The sequence below is a fragment of the Humulus lupulus genome, chromosome 9 (genome assembly GCF_963169125.1).
Source record: "Humulus lupulus chromosome 9, drHumLupu1.1, whole genome shotgun sequence".
In the NCBI taxonomy this organism is placed as follows: Eukaryota; Viridiplantae; Streptophyta; class Magnoliopsida; order Rosales; family Cannabaceae; genus Humulus; species Humulus lupulus.
The window spans coordinates 177,814,037-177,835,068 of NC_084801.1; the positions used below are offsets into that span (position 1 = coordinate 177,814,037).

General features: G+C 35.1%; 1 protein-coding gene across 2 annotated transcripts; it reads right to left on the reverse strand.

The window, feature by feature from the left end:
- Positions 1 to 1,341: 1,341 nt before the first annotated feature.
- LOC133801307 (phosphoinositide phospholipase C 2-like) lies at positions 1,342 to 5,888 on the reverse strand. 2 transcript variants are annotated; one of them, XM_062239476.1, is made up of 10 exons: positions 5,655 to 5,888; positions 4,966 to 5,354; positions 4,654 to 4,850; positions 4,121 to 4,256; positions 3,807 to 4,046; positions 3,495 to 3,724; positions 2,792 to 2,909; positions 2,264 to 2,416; positions 2,091 to 2,177; positions 1,342 to 1,914 (listed from the first exon to the last, which is right to left on the reverse strand). In XM_062239476.1, exons 2-10 carry the CDS (start codon positions 5,284 to 5,286, stop codon positions 1,621 to 1,623), a joined length of 1,776 nt encoding a protein of 591 aa, XP_062095460.1. In that variant the 5' UTR covers positions 5,287 to 5,354; positions 5,655 to 5,888; the 3' UTR covers positions 1,342 to 1,620. The 2 variants fall into 2 exon arrangements, with proteins under 2 accessions (XP_062095460.1, XP_062095459.1); XM_062239475.1 differs by having other exon boundaries at positions 4,966 to 5,437.
- Between the last annotated feature and the right edge of the window lie 15,144 nt (positions 5,889 to 21,032).

Sequence of the window (21,032 nt, forward strand, 5' to 3'; positions counted from 1 at the left end):
GCAAAATTAGGCATTTACCACAAAATGCCTTAAAATTTCCATTTTCTTTTAGGTTTATTATTTTTGACCAAACTTTAACTTTTATGAATGTATTTTATGCCCAAAATATAATTTCCATGATTTTTCGTTTTATTTTCTGAGATTTTTACCCGATCAGGGTTTTTGTGTCGGTCCAGGACCGAAAGTCTTATCTTGACTTTTAAAATCACAAAATTCATATTTTGGCTAACAATAACTCATGGAATACTTACAAACAAAATATAATATTATTTAAAATAATATTCTTAACCCGGGAGAAAAATCCCGACCCGAGTCGTTTAAAGGTACCCGAAAATGCAGAACGTTACAATTTTATCCTAATTTTGTAATTATAAGGTACTAGGTGAGTATTATTCGTAATAAAGGGTACCAAAATTAAACTTTGGAAAAATAAAAAATATCAAATAAGTACCTGCCCAAAAAATGATGATTCATGAGCTGATGTTTAGGTGAATCTTCACTGTACAGCCTAGATACTTATAATTATTAGTACTTATTATCATTTAATAATTCTTTTCAAATGCAGTATATAGACTATGAAAACTTTCTAATGAGTAATGACTATTAGACGATACAGAAAGTTGAATAATGACTTTTAATATATGTTTGGCGTAGATGAAATAAAATAAACTACAGAATTTGTATATATGAAATTTATGTGTCACACGTTTTAGGATAAAATTACATCTAATATACGTTTTGTATGAATATATATTTTGTTTAGTGTTATTTAGAAAATGTATTAATTTATTTATATGACATTTTTAATTGATATATATATATATATATATATATATATATAGTGGTTCCTTGCCAAAATAGCTTCTTTTAGTGCAATTTGCACTTTAGTTAGTTTTAATAGTTTTTAGTTAAATGATCTCTTTTATTAATGTATTTTTTGTATTACTTTTAAAATAAAATAATAATAAATTAAAAAACTTCTTGACAAAATAATTTATTTTTATAGTACAATTTGTACTTTGATCTAATTTCAATAATTTTTAACTAAATGACTTCTTTTATTTAATTTTTTTGTATTAATCATTTTATTTTTAAAATAAAATAATAATAAATTAAAACAAAAACTCTAAAAACTATAGTCTTCTTCCTCTCACTCATCCACAACCATCCACTCTCATCCCACCGCCACCATCAGTGACCACTGCCCCTTGTCGCCACCACTACCGGCGAACACTGCTCATCATCGGTTGCCACTCACTCTCATCCCGCCGCCGCCACCAGCACCACCACCAGTGACCACTACCCCTTGCCGCTGCCACTACCGGCGAACGCTGCTCATCATCAACAAAGTTTCACCTTTTATTCAAGAGTACCAAGGTTCCACAAACAAGTTTATAATTTTACTAAACATGTATTTCCTCACACCACAGCTCAAAAGAGCAAACATTACACATTATATTATATCACTCGTAGACATTTTACCGTTAACTATGTACATAAAAATTCAAAATAATATAGAGAAGGGAAAAAATGATAAAAATGACGTAAACACAAGGGGAAAAAAATAAAATTTACAACATTGCGCTTCTTCAATGTATCACACTGTAATGGAAGCGTAGTTCAAACAAACTCAAATCGCATAAGAAGCTTTACAGATTTGTATGGTTCACCCTTGCGGTCATGCAACGCAACTGCTCGGATCCCTTGTCTTAATTCTGATACAGGTAGGCATGCTTGGCCTCCAAAGTCGTCCTTCTCTGACATGTCGTATTCATGAACTTCGATCCGCAGTAACGCCAGTTCTGGAACGGTTAAAGGAAATTCAAACTCCTCATTCCAGGCTGGTATCCAGTTATCTTCTAGGGTCTTTGTTTTCTTCATCACGGTATCAGCAGTTACTCCAGCAATCCCAACCTACATTTCGGTATATGAAAACGTAATCGTAGTTCAATAATCTAGGCTTGTTAAAGAAATTGCCCAGGCTTGTAGTTCAATGTCAAAGTTTAACAAAACTCATCTTTTCATGGTTTGAATTGAGAAAATGCATGAAGCATATGTATGAAATCATAGTGTGAATTGTATCTACTTACCCTTGTATAAAAATCTGGAGGGGAATATGCATCAAAATGTGTGTGCTGAAAGTCATAATACCATCCTTCGCCCATGATAACAGTTACCTTTCAATAATAAGAAATTAATATATTAGTCAGGACATAAAAGAAACAAAGAAATATGATCAAAAAAATGGAAGAAAAGCACTGACCTTCAAAGTCTTTTTGACAGGTAACGTAGCTTTAGGATCAAAGACTTCATTATGGGGACCACTCTTCAGCAGAAAGTCTGGTTTTTTCACATAGCCACACCCACCATTGGATTTGAACATTCCATGCATCAACCACAGTGATCTCCCATATCCCTACAGAGGAGAACAATAGAAAATTTTTAGGAAACTAAAATTGATATGCAGTATGCACCCAGGAAAATCATAAAGCTAACTTATCTATCTATGTAATAACTGAATCAGATCGGTATACAGGAAGAACATTTTACCGCTAAATGCTAATTTATGAATAAATGTTTTCAATCTCACTGCAGCAATATTAAAAGGACAAACAAAAATTAACTCTCAAAGTAAAGATTGCCACAAATTATAGAATACTGTTACACTTAAGACTTCACAATGTCAATTACCCTTTCAACTATATGTATCAACTGAGAAACAGAAAGGTATGGGATTTAAATCATGGGAAAAAGTTAGAAGTAATCAATATATAATAAATAAATTATTTACCTGCATATTAAATGCAACCATCTGAGCTCCATGCGACCACCCAATAAGTGGGTTATAATTTGATGAGTCAATACGTATACCCTTAGGATAAACTCTCAAAATATTCCGCTGGGTAAACCTAGAGCAAAAAAGTCGTCAAAATCTTCCAACTTATATCCAACACTCAGTGAGATTTTGGTGGTAGGTTAAATTGAAAAGTAATTATCACAATTTCCTATTATCACAAGAATACGTTAATATCTGTATATGGCTCTAAGAATGGCCCACAGAAAGAAGTGCTAGATCTTACACTATATAAGACAACAGTCTAACCTTTGCTAATAACTTAACTCCATCAACAAACCTGTTGCTTACTATGACCATGGCTAATAGCTTAAAGTATTACAACATATATTATACTATTAGCAGCCTCTAAAACTTGTCCACCTTTCTGCTTATTTATCATATTCAATTTGACAAAACAATTCAGATCACCTTCAAGTTTTTTCAAGACTTTCTTTTGTTTGTATTAATTATTATATTTCTAACAATAATGAATGATCAATTTAGAATAGACAAGCACTGAAAAAATATATCAATGCTACATTCTCATAATGACATTGATTAAGTAAACATGATAACTTCAATCTCCCACTAGAATCTCATTCTTATGAAGAAATAAGGCATCTTCTAAACAAATTCCACGAGAAAATACTGTAAATACCTGACTATATCTTTGCCATGAGTTTCTATGGCCTTTTCAAGCTGTTGCTCACTCAAACTTAATCGCCGCACCTTGTCAGGATCAACCTTGAGACCTTCATCTAGACCACCCTTAGGCTTCCCAGCGTGAATGGCAATTAAACGTTTGTATTCAGGTGCTTCATTATGCTGACAATTGTGATCTCCCTCATCTTCATCCTCTTCATTACTTTCTGTTTCTTCCAATTCACTCTGAAAGGAATAGCATGTTAGAAGTACCAATGAAAGGAGGCAACCAACTGGCAAAACTTATAAATAGAAAAACTCTACCAACCTTGGCACGTGCTAGAGGTTTAGGAGCTTTGACCTCTTTACCCCAGGCTTCCTCATCACCTGCAGCCTTTCCTTTCTGTGAATCAGATTCATTTTCCTTGGCGTCTTTGGCCTCCAAGTATTCCTTAGGTGGTTTGGTTGATATAATGATTCTTTTCTTCAGTGATTCTGGAGAAGGAAATTCCTTCAGGCACTCTGTACCAGGAGAAAACAGTATATCTCCGAATGTTTGAGTGACCATCTAGAATAAAGACAGAACAACATTTAGTAAAGACAATGAAAGACTGAAATGCAAACGAAACTACAAACACTCACCTCAGCAACTTTAGCTTGAAGATCTGGAGTAAGGTGATCTTCTAGTGTTATTACAACAGGATATTCAGATGCAACAAATGCGTATTCCTTTATAGACCTCAAACATTTGATGAGTTCCACTGGAGTAGTCAATGTCCTACATTAAGAAAAGTCTCTTAATCAGGAATGGTATACTTAAGTGGGAGTTCAACAAGACAATTGGAGACATATTTAGCTACACTTCCCACTTTAGCTGGAGATGCATCAATTGACCAAGAGGCCAGAATAAACCAAAATATCTCTACATATTTTTCCCATCCATTTTTTTTTCATCATCTATCCTTATTCAAACAATAAGAAATGAAAATTCATGAGTAAGTAAAAAAAATCATCATTACCCTAAGAACTTTTCTTTAGGGTATCATCAAATTGTACACTCAAAAAATAAACAAGAAAACACCCATAATCTTACAGCGGAAAAAAAAAAGTTCTCCTAGTGACAAAAGCACAAAACAAGTTTCCACAAAAACAAGAATGAAAGCCAAATACACTACCCTCCATGAAGAACATCCACATTGTCTTTGGAGGAATTTGGCCATATATCCAATTCAATCACTCTCACTCCTTTCTGAAGAGCTTTTATAATTGGTACATCACTACAGTCACTACTCAGCTGATTCCCAGTCAAATAAGAATTATGCCCAGTATATATGAAGTAATGAGACAAAGGAGCAGTCATGTCATGGTGCACCTAAACCAAAAAAACCAACAATAACCAGGGCAGAAAAAACCACCATACTTGTTAGTAAATCATAACAAAATCCCAAATTGAAGACAAAAAATAAATAACGAAAAATTATATTTACCCCAACAGTGGGTGCGATTGGAGGGTTATTGTCAGAGAAGATGTATTTGAAGAAAACTTCGAGATTAAAAGCCTTGCGATGGAAGATAGGGAGGTGTTTGAAGTCACGAATACTCTGTTCGAGTATAGCTTGAGCTTCCTCCTTGGTGATTTTCTCATCCTTCTGGGTCTCAACCAAGAACCTATGGAAATGATCAACGGTCATGAACCCATTCTCCGAGTACTGCTCGAACAATTCCTTGATATCCTTCGGGGCTTCCGTCACGGCCAGGCGGAACCGCCGCCGGAAGCAGAAGCAGACTCTGTAGGTCTGTTTGGACATGGGTTTAGCTCAATCCCAAAACTGGACAAGTGATTTAAAAGAGAGAAAGAAAATCCTGTTTGTTTTGACTGCAAAACAAAAATAGAAAGAAGAAGCGTTCCAATTCCGAATCAGAAGTTCCACACGAACTGCATTATAACAATCAATTCCACTGAAAAAGAAAATTCAACAAGGATAAATACATTTAGTCATCTACATATCATAAGAGCCAAACTTTCATTTTCTAAAGTAATCAAATCATGGAAATAGATATGCATATGTATACACTTTCTACAAGTTTTGTTATTTCAGCAGGAGGTGAATCAATTCAAAACTCATATAGCCACCGTGAGAGAGAGAGAGAGAAGCAGATCTGAGAGAGGGCTTACCGTGCTTAGTTAAGGCCAAAACTTGCCTCCATGAACGGCGTGAAGCTGGTTATAGACGCCGCCGGCGAGACTGGTCTCTGAGAGGAGAGCTTCTCTTCGTGAGCCTCAGAGAGAGTGTATGAGAGAAGCCGATGGTAGCTCAGAGGTTTTTTTTTAGGGTCGGTGTGCTTCAATGGAAATTGAGAAAATGCAGTGTGTATTGTTTAATGGAGAGGGAGAGAGAGAGAGAGAGAAAAAGAGACAGTGATATATAACTTTTTTTTTTTTTAATAAATAACATTTATTCATTTAAACATTACAATTTACAGTAGGGAGCCAACCGTTGGTTTTTTTTTATATATATATTTTGTACTCGTGAACAGTTTCGTGCATTATTTTTTTTTATAAAATTATTTGTAGCATTTGTAAATTTAAAAAAAAAAATGCTATATGGTCAAAAATTAGATTTATACATATTTTGTGTAGTTCACAAAAATTATTTTTTGTGAGCTGTTGACTAATCGAGAATGTAACGTGGTTGTTGTTCGTTTTTAAGATTAACATAGAATTTTATTACATATTATTGTATTTTTATAGTAAGTTTTATTTATTGGTTTTTTATGGTAGTATTTTTGTTTATTTATAACATTTTTAATAGAGTGTCAAATATTTAATGTATTGTAAAATATAATTTACTTAAAAAAAATATTCTAATAATGTGCTAATTTAACACATACTAAAAACAAAAAATAACATAATCCAAATTTAAATGAGTAATAAATAATCATTTTATTTATTTATTATTTTGTCATCATTTATTATTTCATATTATTTGTGATATGTGATTTATTATTGACATTAAATTAATTGTAGACTTTTCCAAATGTTGACATCAATCATATTTATTATTATTGACATTATTTTTTATATTTTCAATAAGATTTATTTTTACATCGATGCAATGTTCGAACATAATTATAAAAGTTATGTCAAATATATTATTTATTAATATTTTTGTACTAAATATATTTATATTTTAGAAATATAGTTAGTTGTGAGTTGTTAAGTTGTATTTTTTTAAGGAAATATTTTTGGTTCATTCGTTGTTGTGTTGTTCAATGCTACTCTTTGAATTCCAATGGAGTTTTTATAATATATATTTTTTTATAATATTTAGCTATAATAATTATGCATAAACTTTAATTAATCTATATTTACATTTATATAATATTTACATATTATTTATATAATATTTTAATATTATTTTTTTATAAGCTTTTTCTTTTTTATTTAGAATTTTTTTTTCTTTTTCAATTATTTTATTGTTGACGCCGTTTTTCGTCAACAGTGAAAGGAGAGCACGTAAACAATAACTGATAATGGCCAATTAAAATATGACAATACAAACACACGATTTTTACGTGGTTCAGCAGTTAAATCTGCTTAGCCCACGAGTCTCTGTTATTAAACTCAAGATTATCTCTGAAAATTCTTAAGCATGAATTCTTCAGAGTTTTCTCTCAAGGTTCAGAATTTCGGTCCATTACAATGGTGCATAACCTCTCTATTTATAGAGAAGGCTGCAGAATACTATCCCACATATTTTGGGTAGTTACTCTTTTTGCGTAAATAAAATAAATGGCTTTAAATGTCTATAATCAGATATAAAAGGAAACGTCCCCTGAAGACTAGGGGGCGTATAATTAACCAAATAATATCCCATGATATTATGGGATTTACAAAAATAAATGCAGACTGCGTCTCTTGTGGATAACACTTGTGAATATTCAAAGTCATAATCATATCTCTCTAAGGCCTTTATCCCCCAGATCTCACATCATCGTTCGAGCTAACGACATCTCCCGAGGTCACATGTCTTTCGAGATCGTATGCGCGCCTGGCTCGGAACCCCTGATCCGAGGTCATTCCTGAAGATAGATGCATCTCGGAAGCTACCTTTTGAGATCGTGAATATTTCGAGGTCGTCTCAGTTTTGCAAGCTCGATATGTAATCCTGGAGTATACTTCAAATTGTACGAGTTCATTCGCTGCGAATCCAGCTTTCGAGGTCACATTTAACATGGCTCGAAAACTGGGTACAACATTTATATTAACTTTACTTTAATTTATAAAATATATTTAAAGATATAATATTTAAATGATGTAAAAAATATATAAAGAATCTAATATATGATATAATGTAAAAATTTATAGTAAAATAACAAAAATAAAATTTTTAAAATGTATTTTTAAAAGTAGAATAGAATACAACCCTTATTGCTCTGGGTCAGCAAGTATATTCTTCAATTGTAATATTTCTAATTTTAACGATTAACGATTTATTGAAAAAAAAAAATTAGAAGACTTTTTTGTTGTTGTTGTGAGAAGGTTTATGTTTGTTTGGATTGGGATTTGGGAATTGCTCCCAAAATGTGGGGCCCACCACTAAGGGTTCAACTTTACACCTGTCTCTACGCCCATTACACTAACTTTGGAATTGTCGTAATCGGATTCTATTGTGGCTGTATCACCAAAAAGAGATTTAACTATCTTCTTCTGGGGATAATCTAATTAATTGACTATATATCTAAACAAAAATTAATAAATATAACATTTTACACGTGGTTAAGATTAAATTTCTGGTCATATACATAGTTTAGTAGTGACCACATCTCTTCTCACAAAACCGATGATAAAGTTTAAATCTTATTCTCTCTGTGTCAAAATATACAGGGTGTTTATGTTTTGCATTTGTGTACTTTTTGTATGTTTTCGCTCTTAATATAGTTTTTGATGTGATTTTTTTATAACCGTGTATATTGTAATAATTTAAAGTATTTTATAAATTTGTTTTAAAAAATTAAATAATTTATGGTACAAAAAATAAAGTTTAAACATATATTGTTTTACGCACATGAAAAAAAATAGTCGCACGTGTAATAATTTATTTAAACTTTATTTTCAGTACAATAAATTATTCAAATTTTTTATCTAAATAATTATAAAATACATGATTGTAAAAAAAAATCACACTCAAAACTATTCACAAACCAACCAAAAAAAAAAAAAAGTGTACCGATATACTCTTTCTATGTCATACGCCTGAAAATTTATATATATTAGGGTAAGACTTTCGGTGCAAGCCAGGATATAGTTCGGGCACTTAAATATATATATTTTTTTTCATTTTTTTTATGACAGTTTACATTGTTGTCATTTAGGACATCCTGCAAATTTTCAAAAAATTTCGAATAGTTTATAGTACCAAAAACAAGGTTCAAACAGTTGAATTTTACACGCGCATACAAAAAACAGACATGAGTGCAACAACCTTGTTTCGGCACCGTAAACTATTTGGAATTTTTTAAAAATTTACAGGATGTCTTAAATAACAACAATGTACACAGTTATAAAAAAAATGAAAAAAAAAATATTTAAGTGCCCGAACTGTGTCCTTGCTGCACCGGAGCAGCCAAAAAGTTGGTTGCACAAAAGTGTTGCCCTATATATATAGGGAGCGACTACAATACATCTCCTTTTTTTGCAACACCGGTGCATCATTTTTCTATTTCGGCACATGAATAGTCATAATCCTAAATTTTGTTATATGATGGTGTACATTATAGCTATCTAGAACATCTTACAAATTTTTAAGAAATTCTGAATAAATTATGATACCGAAACAGGGTCTACACTGTATGTTGCACGCGTGCCTGATTTTTTGTGTACACGTGTAAAATTTGACAATTTAAACTTTGTTTTCGGCTTCATAAACTATTCAGAAATTCTTGAAAGTTTGCAGGATATTCTAAATACATACAATGTACACCGCCATATAAAAAAATTAGGATTATATCTATCCAGGCGTCAATAGAAAAATAATGTACCGGTGTTATAAAAAAAAGAATGCGTTGTAGTCATTCCCTCTATATATATATATATCAGGGCCGGCTCTAATGGTGTGCAAGCTTGGCTACTGCACAGGGCTCCAAAAAAGAAAGGGCCCAATAATTTTTTTTAATGTTTTTCAGATTTTTTTTTTTAAACAACCCAAAATATAGGGCCTAATTTGATTTTTTTTTCTTCTCTTTTTTAGTGATTTTTTAGTTTTTTTTTTTCTTTTAGTGTTAAAAATTTTATTTACAAATTACAATTTTTTTATTAGAGGCCTAATTTTTAAAATTAAATCAGGGCCTCCAAAATATTTAAGATGGTCCTGATATATATATATATATATATATATATATTAAATTCAAATACTTTGAGAAGAGTCAATTTATATAAACACCATTTCAGATTTTTAACATATTTATATGTATCATATTTTATTGTGATGGGGGCAAACTTGAATAGAATGTATATTCAATAGCACGTAGTGGCTAGTAATGTCTTCCTTCTAAAAGACCTTTCGAACAAAATATATATATGTCTTACTTGTACCCGAAGCATCAGTTTCATTTAATGATTTATTAAATTATAATGTTGATATGAATAAACATTGCTTTAGAAAAATAATAATAACAATTATGTGATATGATCGTTCAGTATCACGTCTCATTTACATGCTTATAATATCACAACTCTTTATTTATTCCTATAAATAATTAAGAAATAAAACTGTGTTCCGCGTGGTGGTTTAAAAAAAATTATTTATTTATTTTTAAATTACATATATATTTAATGTAATAAAAAAACTTATTGATACAATAAATATAATAATAAAAAATAATTTCAATCGGTAAAAATATTTAAGTAGCATTATTTGATCGACATTATTTAAGTAAAATTTTAGGATTGTTTGAAAACAAATATATATAAATACGTTTTTTGTCAACCAAAATTAAACAATAGCAATTAAGCATTTTTTGAATAATCAAGAACGAATTTTTTTTTTTTTTTTATGTGATTCAATAGTTAAATTTACCTACTCCACAAGTCACTTTTAATAATAATAATATATGTTAAAGCCTAAAAATAATTTCACATAGTTCTTGAGTACAAACAATTGTGTGTCCCTCTAAATGATGACAATTTAGGCTATTTATAGATGTGATTTGCAAATATCACTTCCCTTAATTTTAGGTAAGTTACATTAATATCTAATTTGATTTTAAAGTTATCAAATAATAAATCAAAATACAATATGATATTAAATATCCAATATCCCTTAATAGTATGGTTGTTTAAATGCGGCTATAACTATTCTCACAATTAGAGGTGTGTTGTAACCGCCTACTATTCTCCATGCTAACGCTTTCGAGCTTACATCAAGGTTCGAGCTCACAGTCGCTTGTTATACGCTTCTTCATCTTTCAGGCTTTTTGAGGTTGACCCTCGGAGTCGACCGTCATGTTTGAGCCTACAATCCATGCTCGAACTGTTCTAGTGACATTATAACTGGGTTCGTGATCATTTGTATATATGATCACACTTGCCTTACTTTATATATTCGCTCCCCATTCTTGCGAGTCTATATTTCGAGATTAATAAACCTGTCTTGAAATTTGGGGTGTAACAAATGTTATAATTATAATAAAAATATAGAAAAATGTTTTTAATTTACTAATATATAAAGGGTCCCTTGGCAAAATGGTCTATTTTTTGAAGTTATTTTGCACTCTAGCCTAGTTTTGATAATTTTTTGCAAAATGTCATCTGACACTCCAGACAGCTGGTCAAAATTTTAGACAAAGTCAATTTTGCAAAAAATTACCAAAACTAGTCCGGAGTGTAAAATGACTTAAAAAAAAGATGCATTTTCACTAATTTCATATATAAATTATTTTAAAATAATAATAAAAATTAAAAAAAAAATTGAAAACAAAAAAATATGGAAAATAGAATATGTGTTGCTACTTCACCTAAGGTGTATACAATGGATCCCGGCTAAAAAAATTTGATTGGTAAAATGAAACTGTCACGTCAGTTAGTGTAATATTTTTAGTGCATAATTTTTGTGCACATATCATTACTCTTATTTATCTAATTTCTTTTAGAAATAGGAATAAAATACGTGAGTCTCATACTAATTTAGAAATAAGAATTGGGATCCTATGAGATTGGGGATTACTATTCCATCCTCTCAAATTATATAATGTCATAATATATAATTAAAAAAATGGCTCCCTGGGTAAAATGACCTATTTTTTGTAGTCATTTTGTACTTTGGCCTAGTTTTGATAATTTATTGCAAAATGGCATCCGTCTCCAACACTCGAGACAGGTGGTCGAAAAATTCAGACAACTAGTTGAAAATATTAGATAGCTAGTCGAAATTTTAGACAGAAACCATTTTGCAAAAAATTATCAAAAATAGGTCAAAGTGCAAAATGACTCTAAAAAAATAGGTCATTTTCACAAATTACTCTTAAAAAAATAAATATAATTAAATTATATACATCTAATTTTCTTAATCTTTATATAATATTATTGAGATATTCTCTTAATGTTTTGTATATATGGATAACCGTGAGTTTATGAATTAGATTAGAATTATAGTTCTAGTTTCCTATTTTCTAGTTTCCTGTTTTCAATTCTTTTGTGTGTGTGTGTGTGTATATATATATATACGACTAAAATATATCAATAAGATCAAGTCATTTACGATTTCTTCATGGTACCAGAGCCACACGGCTAAGACACACGATCGGCAATGGCTGACGGTAACGATACCACTAAGCCTCCACCTCCACCTATCCCTTCTCGAAATGACCACACGTCTCCTTTTTTCCTTGGCTCACAAGACAGGCCTGGAGATCTCATCACTCTGGTTCGTCTTCGACATGACAATTACGATGAATGGGCAAGGACTGTGTGTAACGCCCTGGATAGCCAAGACCGTTACACTGTGTGTTTATAAAGTGCCAAACTTGCTAATCAAGTATTTAAAGTAAAAGCGTGTTACTCAAATAGTAGAGGAACTAGGGTTAAAAGAGTTTTGGTCTCAAAAGACACGTTTTCATTACTAAACATTGTTTATGTACATGGGATCCCAAAAATGACAGTTTAAAAGCCATTTACAAAAGTTACAAAGTCTATATACATCAACAGCCATACTAAGGCAAAATGAGCAGTTAGGTAATCTCCGTCCTGACACACTCCTCGACCGTGGTGGTCGAACGGCTGGCTATGTACATTACACCTCGGAGCTCTCCACCTCAGGCCTGGTCCAGCTTGCCCTTGCCCTTACCTGCACCACGAAGCACCCGTGAGCCAAGGCCCAGCAAGAAAACACAGCAATAATAGAGCATAAACAACTAGCAATCAAGGCAATTACTCATATAACATCTCATAAATTCAAGTATGTCATCATTCAAGTATACCACACACTAAGCATCTCAACTCATCATACACAATGCACAGACGATAACCAGGGCTAGCGCTCACAGGCTGCTCCCTCTGTTATCCTATTGTTTCTGGCTCCCAGTGGCCAATTCGCGCCCCGTGCGCTAAAATCATGAACGGTACTCTTAGACCGTTTAAACGTGTCCCTTGGCATAATACCAACGATGACACAGTACAACTCTCGGGAACACTTAGTCCCATCTCAACCATACATTTGGGTGCAGTTTTCTTACCTTTCAATTCACTGGTTTCCGATGCCACATAGCCACAAGCACGGTCCTCTACCCCGAGCCTCTTCGAAGTCCTAATCACAACACAGATATAATATTCTTTGTCATTAACCAATCCAAGACTACCTTCCCGGTACCTAACCCACACTCTCGGAACCCCCAAAATCTTAGAACAACACCCCGGAGACATCCCCCGAACCCCCGGAGTAAAGGCCAAAAATTGCAAAATGTAACACCCTGAAATTTGCCTTGTGCCGCGGCACCCAACACCAGAGACCCCTAGGCCGCGGCAAGCAAAAGCTGTGCCGCGGCACACCATCGCAGACCCAGATTTCTGGGTTTTCCTTCGCGTTTTTCCCGAGCCTAACTCACTCCAAATCACCCCAACTTCATACCCAAGCCCCAAAACCTGTTTGAAACCCCACATAGACCAACCAACAACTTTTAAACACTTTAACCCAACACAACTACACATTTACCCACAGAATTCACACCTAAATTCAGATTTAAACCATTGAACCAAAGCTTGAGAAATGTGTAAACCAACCCCTTTAGATTCTTAAACCATAACAGCTACGAAAATTTAAACATGATACACTCTTACCTCAGTCAAGTACTCAGCTTGGATTCTCCCCAACTCTAGCTTCAAATCACCTTCTCCTTTTGATTACTCCAACTCTAAATTCATGCAAAACCAGCCACCAACTTGCTTCAATTCATATTCATCTCTAAAAATTCAGACTTGAAACTTAAACATATTATAGCCAAATCCTTACCTCTGAGTTTTCTTGGCCTAAGTTTGGTTGATAACCTCAATCACCCCCTTGATTCTCCTTCCAAGAGCTAGAGTTCAGCTTCTCTTTTCCTTCTTTCTTCTGTTATATTTCTAGGTCTCCAATATTCAGTATAAACCAACTCCCAAAGTGTTATACGTAAATGTTATTCCTTCAGCTCAAACTCATCTACTAACTGCCAAAATACCATTTTAACCCTCCATTAATATCACTTACTAACTAGACCTCAAGGGCTTATTTGTCCTTTCCCTAACTTTGCAATTCTACCACTTTCCCAATAAAACCTGTTACTCTCTATAGTTACCAACAGTTACGCAGGTTACCAAATCACCAGTTACCATTATCTAGTTTCCTAGAACCGTCTTGGCACGTGCATCACGTTTGTATCACAGCACCCACGCAGTACAATTCACATATCATAATTATCACATAATATAATCCACATAGTCATATAACATGCTTAAAATCATAATTATACATCTTAATCATAATAACCACACATAATTCCCATCTTGCCCTCCCGGCACACTAATCAAGGCCCTTAAGCCTTATTAGTAAATTTGGGTCATTACACTGTGCGTCTTGCTCTGCTATCCTGCCGGAAATACGGCTTCGTCAACGGCACGATTATGGAACCTCAAGCACCTTTCACAATGGAGGATTAGCTTACTATCCATTCGATGCTTGTTTCCTGGCTAATGAACACTATTGATCCGGAGGTTAAGTCTACTATTTCTTTTTATGATGATGCTAAAATTTTGTGGGATGAATTGCAAGCTCGTTTCTCAGTTGTTAATGGCCCCCGAATTCAGCAGTTAAAAACTGATTTGGCTAAGTGTGAGCAATCCAAGATCATGTCTGTTTCTTCATACTTTGGAAAGCTAAAGGTTTTATGGGAGGAATTGGCTAACCATGAACCCATTATTACCTGTAAGTGTGGCAAATGTGAATGTAATTTGGGTAAAGAACATGAAAAATGACGTAGTAATGAGCGTTTTCATCAATTTTTGATGGGTTTAAATTCTGATTATTATGCCCCATTACGTACTACTTTGTTGTCTCAAGAACCTCTGCCTTCTCTTGATCGTGCCTATCAACAAATTGCTTAAGAAAAACGTGTTCGTGGCATTACTCATGCTCGTGAATCTCTACCGGAAGTGGTGGGTTTTGCTGTCAGTCCGGAAGGGCGTAGCCGAGCGAAACCAGATAAGATTGACAAATCTGGGCTATTATGTTCTCATTGTCACCGATCTGGTCATGATATTGTTACCTGTTTTCAACTTCTTGGGTATCCAGAATGGTGGGGCGATAGACCTCGCACTCAAGGAATCCCTCATGCTCGTAGCAAAGGAGGTGGTGGTCGTGGTATAGACTCACCCGCGGCTAGTCGTGGTCGAGGAGCCACTGTGCGAGCGGTGGCGGTAGACAGCAGCCACACTATGGTTGGATCTTCGGTCAATGGGCAAAGAAACTCTTCCAATGATGCAGCCACCACATCAAACACTACTGCCTCTCTTCCTCACCTAAGTGCAACACAATGGCAACCTATCGCTACTATGTTTGGTAATACTCATTCCTCTACCGACCGTTTACATGGTGAGTTTTCCAGGATTTCTTGGATTATTGATACTGGTGCTTCTAATCATGTGACGGGGGATGAATCTTGTTTGTTTAATGTTCATGATATTGCCGCATGTCCCGTCGGACTCCCTGATGACCAAAAATTAATTGCTACTAAAGAGGGAAGTGTGAGACTCTTCGAATGATTATTTCTTAAAAATGTTCTTTAAATTGCACTGCAACTTAATTTCGGTTACACATCTCATTGATGACATGCACTGTTTTGTACAATTTGCTTATAATATGTGTGTTATACAGGACCGTCATTCGAGGAAGCTAATTGGAACGGGTGAACGGAGAGATGGACTTTACTACTTCCGACCACCATCTACAATGCAAGCTATCTCAGTGGATGGTTCTTCATCTTCGTTGGAACTTTGGCATCAACGTCTTGGACATCCTTCAGAGAAAGTAGTAAAGTCATTACCTTTCCTACGTAATTCTAGTGATAAATTAAATAAGGCATGTGATGTGTGTCTTCGTGCCAAACAAACTCGTGATTCTTTTTCTCTTAGTGACCATAAGGCCTCCCAAATTTTTGAATTAGTACATTGTGACTTATGGGGTCCTTACAATATTGTTTCTTCATGTGGGGCTCGTTATTTTTTTACTACTGTGGATGATTTTTCCCAAGCTATATGGGTTTATTTGTTGATTGATAAATTGGAGGTGTTTAAAATGTTTATGTCGTTTTTTGCTATGGTTGATCGACAATTTGGTCAAAAGGTTAAGATTGTTCGGAGTGATAATGAGACAGAATTTAATTGTTTGCAAGATTATTTTCTTTCAAATGGGATTTTCTTTCAAACCTCTTGTGTGGGGACTCCACAACAAAATGGTAGAGTTGAACGTAAGCATCGTCATATTTTAACAGTGACAAGGGCCTTACGTTTTCAAAGTTATCTTCCTCTTTATTTTTGGGGTGAATGTGTCTTAGCAGCTTCTCATTTGATCAATCGAACACCCTCAAGTGTTCTTCAAAATAAAACACCTTATGAAATTTTATTTCATACTTTTCCAATTTTTGATGAATTCCGAGTGTTTGGTTCCTTGTGTTATGCCCATAATCAACGAGCTAAGAATGATAAATTTGCAAGTCGCAGTCAAAAATGTATCTTTGTTTGATATCCTTTTGGTAAGAAAGGGTGGAAACTTTTTGATCTAGAAAATAAAAGTTTTTTTGTTTCTAGGGATGTTAAGTTCTTTGAAAATCAATTTCCTTTTGCTGAAAATGATCCTTCTACTATTAGCTCTACATATAATTCTGGCAGCGTGAGTTTAGGTGATGATGACTTTGATTTTAATCTTTTTGGTGATTCTGAACCATTGTCTAATGAACCTGAACCCACAAATGAATCCTCCCCACTACATGTCACCACCCAAATTCCACACAACTACCACTTTAGAGCCTACTCTCCCTTTTCCTGTAGCACAGTCTAGCCCGATTGCTGCACAAAGTCCTTTTCAGTCCACATCTCCACTCCAACATCCATCTACAAGGGGGGTAGCAGGGGCTGCTCCGAATTCTATCAATGACACTCACATGGGACGTGGACTCCATGAAAAGGTTCCATCCACTCGGCTTCGTGACTATGTTACTAATACTGCTATCACACAAAGTCCATCTGCTATACCTCTAAGTTCACCCGCGCCGTCAGCTCCCTCTGGTACGCCCTTTCCTATAACACATTATATCAACTGTGCAAAATTTTATGCTAGCCATCGGCAATTTCTTGCCGCTGTTACTGCAGGTTGTGAACCAAAATTATTTAAAGAAGCTATGACAAATGAAGGATGGCGTCATGCTATGCACACAAAAATTCGTGCTTTAGAGGATAATGGTACTTGGACTATGGAAAAATTACCTCCTAGTAAACGTGCTCTTGGTAGTCAATGGGTCTATAAAATAAAGTACAACTCTGATGGCAGTGTTGAACGGTTTAAAGCTCGTTTGGTTGTTTTTGGTAATCATCAAATTGCCGGGATCGATTATAACGAGACTTTTGCACCTGTTGCAAAAATGGTCACCGTTCGTGCTTTCTTAGCCATTGTAGCATCTAAAAAATGGGAGCTGCATCAGATGGATGTGCATAATGCTTTTTTGCACGGGGATCTCAATGAAGAAGTCTATATGAAGCTTCCTCCTGGTTTTGGGTCTTCTCAACCTGATATGGTGTGTCGTCTTCGAAAGTCCTTATATGGCTTGAAACAGGCACCGAGGTGTTGGTTTTCCAAACTTGTCACTGCTTTAAAAGAGTATGGCTTTCTACAATCCTATGCTGATTATTCTCTCTTTACTTATTATACTAAGGGTGATACTCAAATCAATGTTTTGGTGTATGTTGATGATTTAATTATATCTGGGAATAATTCTGCTGCTTTGAAGATCTTTAAGAACTATTTGAGCACGTGCTTTCATATGAAGGATCTCAGGGTTCTTAAATATTTCCTCGGGATTGAGGTAGCTCGAAGTCCTGATGGTATATTTCTTTGTCAACGAAAGTATTCTCTTGACATCATTTCTGAGACTGGTGTTCTGGGTGCTAAGCCCGCATCTTTTCCCATTGAGCAAAACCATCGGCTTGCTCATGCTTCAGGAGATTCTTTGTCCAATCCGGAACCTTATTGTCGTTTGGTTGGTCGTTTGATTTACTTAACGGTCACTCGTCCTGATTTGGCATACTCTGTTCACGTTTTATCACAGTTCCTACAAGAACCAAGACAGGAACATTGGGAAGCCGCCTTGCGTGTTGTTCGCTATTTGAAAGGCTCTCCTGGACAAGGAATCTTACTTCGTGCTGATAGCTCTCTTTCCTTGACTGGTTGGTGTGATTCTGATTGGGCAGCTTGTCCTCTTACTTGTCACTCTCTCACGGGTTGGCTTGTGTTTCTTGGTCATTCCCCGATTTCCTGGAAAACCAAGAAACAACCTACTGTGGCACGCTCTTCGGCAGAGGCTGAATATCGCTCTATGGCTTCTCTTACTTGTGAATTGAAATGGTTGAAGGGTCTTCTCCTTAGCTTGGGGATTCAACATACTGATGCTATTGGGCTATATTGTGATAGCCAATCGACTTTACATATTGCTCGGAATCCAGTCTTCCATGAACGAACAAAGCACATTGAAGCAGACTGTCACTTTGTTCGTGATACTATCCAAGACGGCACTATTATTCCTTCTTATGTTCCTACAACTGTTCAACTTGTGGACATCTTTACCAAGCCTTTGGGGACCCGTCAATTTCAGTTTTTGCTTTCCAAGTTGGGCATTTATGATCCTCATGCTCCAACTTGAGGGGGGGTATTGAGATATTCTCTTAATGTTTTGTATATATGGATAACCGTGAATTTAGGAATTAGATTAGAATTACAGCTCTAGTTTCCTATTTTCTAGTTTCCTGTTTTCTATTCTTTTGTATATATATATACGACTAAAATATATCAATAAGATCAAGCCATTCACGATTTCTTCAAATATATATTTTAAAATAATATACTATTTGTTTTTATAAAACAAACCTAATTGATTAGTAACTTAAATATTTAATATTTTTAATACAAGGTTACGACCCATGGATGGTTACTTTAATATAACCATTAGATTAAGATCAATGATCCATATTTATAGTTGTTAATTAATATTTCTAAAAATAAATTTTGATTTTTTCAAATTTTTGGAAGATTTACCCGATGAAAAAAAAAAAGTATTTATTATGAAAGTATAATATTGTAAATTTTTCATTTTTCAAATTCATGTCAATTTCTAAATATAGCTAGTGTCTCTCATTCGTTGTAAACAACATTAATTATGACAAAAAAAATAACTAAATTCGAAATTAATCTAGAAAAAAAATATTTACATGTTGGTGACTTGCTATATCAAGTCACTATGTTGCCACTAGGGATGCACATTTTCCCACGGGGACGGGGACCCGCCCCTAATAGGGCGGGGAATCCCCGTCTAAATGGGGAACGGGGCATGGACGGGGATAATTTTCAATCCCCGAATGTCAAATGGGGTGGGGACAGGGATAGCACTAGGGGTGCACATCGGGTGGGTTTGTCGGGTTCGGGTTAGGCGGGTTTCGGGTGGAGGAAATTAATACCGAACCCGCCCAAATTGCTCTCGGATTTCTTCCGGTTCGGGTGTGGGAAAAGTGTAACCGAACCCGCCCGAAAGGGATGTCGAGTTGGTCGGGTTTGGGTCGGGTTCACAAGAATCTAACCTCAAAAATATATATTGATTTTCATAATATCAGCCACTTTGATTCAGCAGAGAAAGTGGGGCTTGCAAGTGATCTCCATAACAGCAAAACTCACACATAGTGCGACTTTCACGAAACAAACTGTGAAATCCTGGAGGCCATGTTAGCAACCTGAGCCTGCATCTGGGAAGCTCTAACTTTTGCTCCCATAGCTCTGTGAAAGAACTGCTCTCTAGACAACAATCTCACACTTCTCAAGTACTGATTAAAGGGTATTGCTCCGTCCTGAACAGCTTTATCCAAAGCATATATGGCATCTTCCATTGCCAAATCTCCCATCGTACAATCAAGCATTTATTTGGAGAGTGAGTCGACATCAACATTCTCCAAACTCCTCATCTTCCCTTTATTCTCCCTTAACCATGCCTCCAAAATATCAACATTCATCAAAACCATCTGCAATTGCTGCTCCAGCCCTTCCATCTCATCTTGCATCTCCTTCACCCCACATATATACATATATATAATTATATTATATAATCATATCACAGACAAAATATAATATAAATATATATAATTAAATTTAAATGTATAGATATATATATATAACTATATAATTCTAAACTAAACTAACCTTGGCTTGGATGGAAGTTTGCACTGGTAGGGAGGACACCGCCGCCTAGCTGTCGCTTGTGACGCCGCCGACTGAACCCACGGAGAGGAGGACGACACCGCGCCGCCTAGCCTAGCTGCTGCCCAAACCTACGGACGGAGACGAGAGGGAAAGAGCGAGAGAGGGAGGAGAGTTGGCGTCGGTGTTTGGAGCTTGGTGGTGGTGTGGTGGTGAGGCGCCGCCGAAGGGACTAGGGAGGAAGGAAGGGAGATGAGGGGGGTCGGGGGACTCTCGGGTACGAGGGCTTCGTTTGGGTTGGGGCTTAGTTTAGGTTATTTTCTTTTTTTGTTTAGGTTTTTTTTATTTAAGTTTTACTGAAGAAATTTGGGCGGGTTCGAGATGCATTTATTTAGACACCCGAACCCGACCCGACCCGAATGTGCGGGTTTTAATATTTTTTCGGGTGTCTCGGGTGCGGGTCGAGTCGGGTGGTCGGGTTTTCGGGTCCAAATGTGCACCCCTAGATAGCACTCCCCACCCTGACGGGGCCTCGTTTAAATTTTTATATATTTTTGTAATATTTTATATGTATT

Bases quoted from the DNA above. Each gene is read 5' to 3' on its own strand.
- LOC133801307 (XM_062239476.1), bottom strand. From the start codon at position 5,286: ATGTCCAAACAGACCTACAGAGTCTGCTTCTGCTTCCGGCGGCGGTTC. The intron at 2,910-3,494 runs GTATTTACAGTA...TTTTTGCTCTAG, and splicing joins CATGGCAAAGATATAGTCAG to GTTTACCCAGCGGAATATTT. The intron at 2,417-2,791 runs GTAAATAATTTA...TCTCCTCTGTAG, and splicing joins TGGTTGCATTTAATATGCAG to GGATATGGGAGATCACTGTG.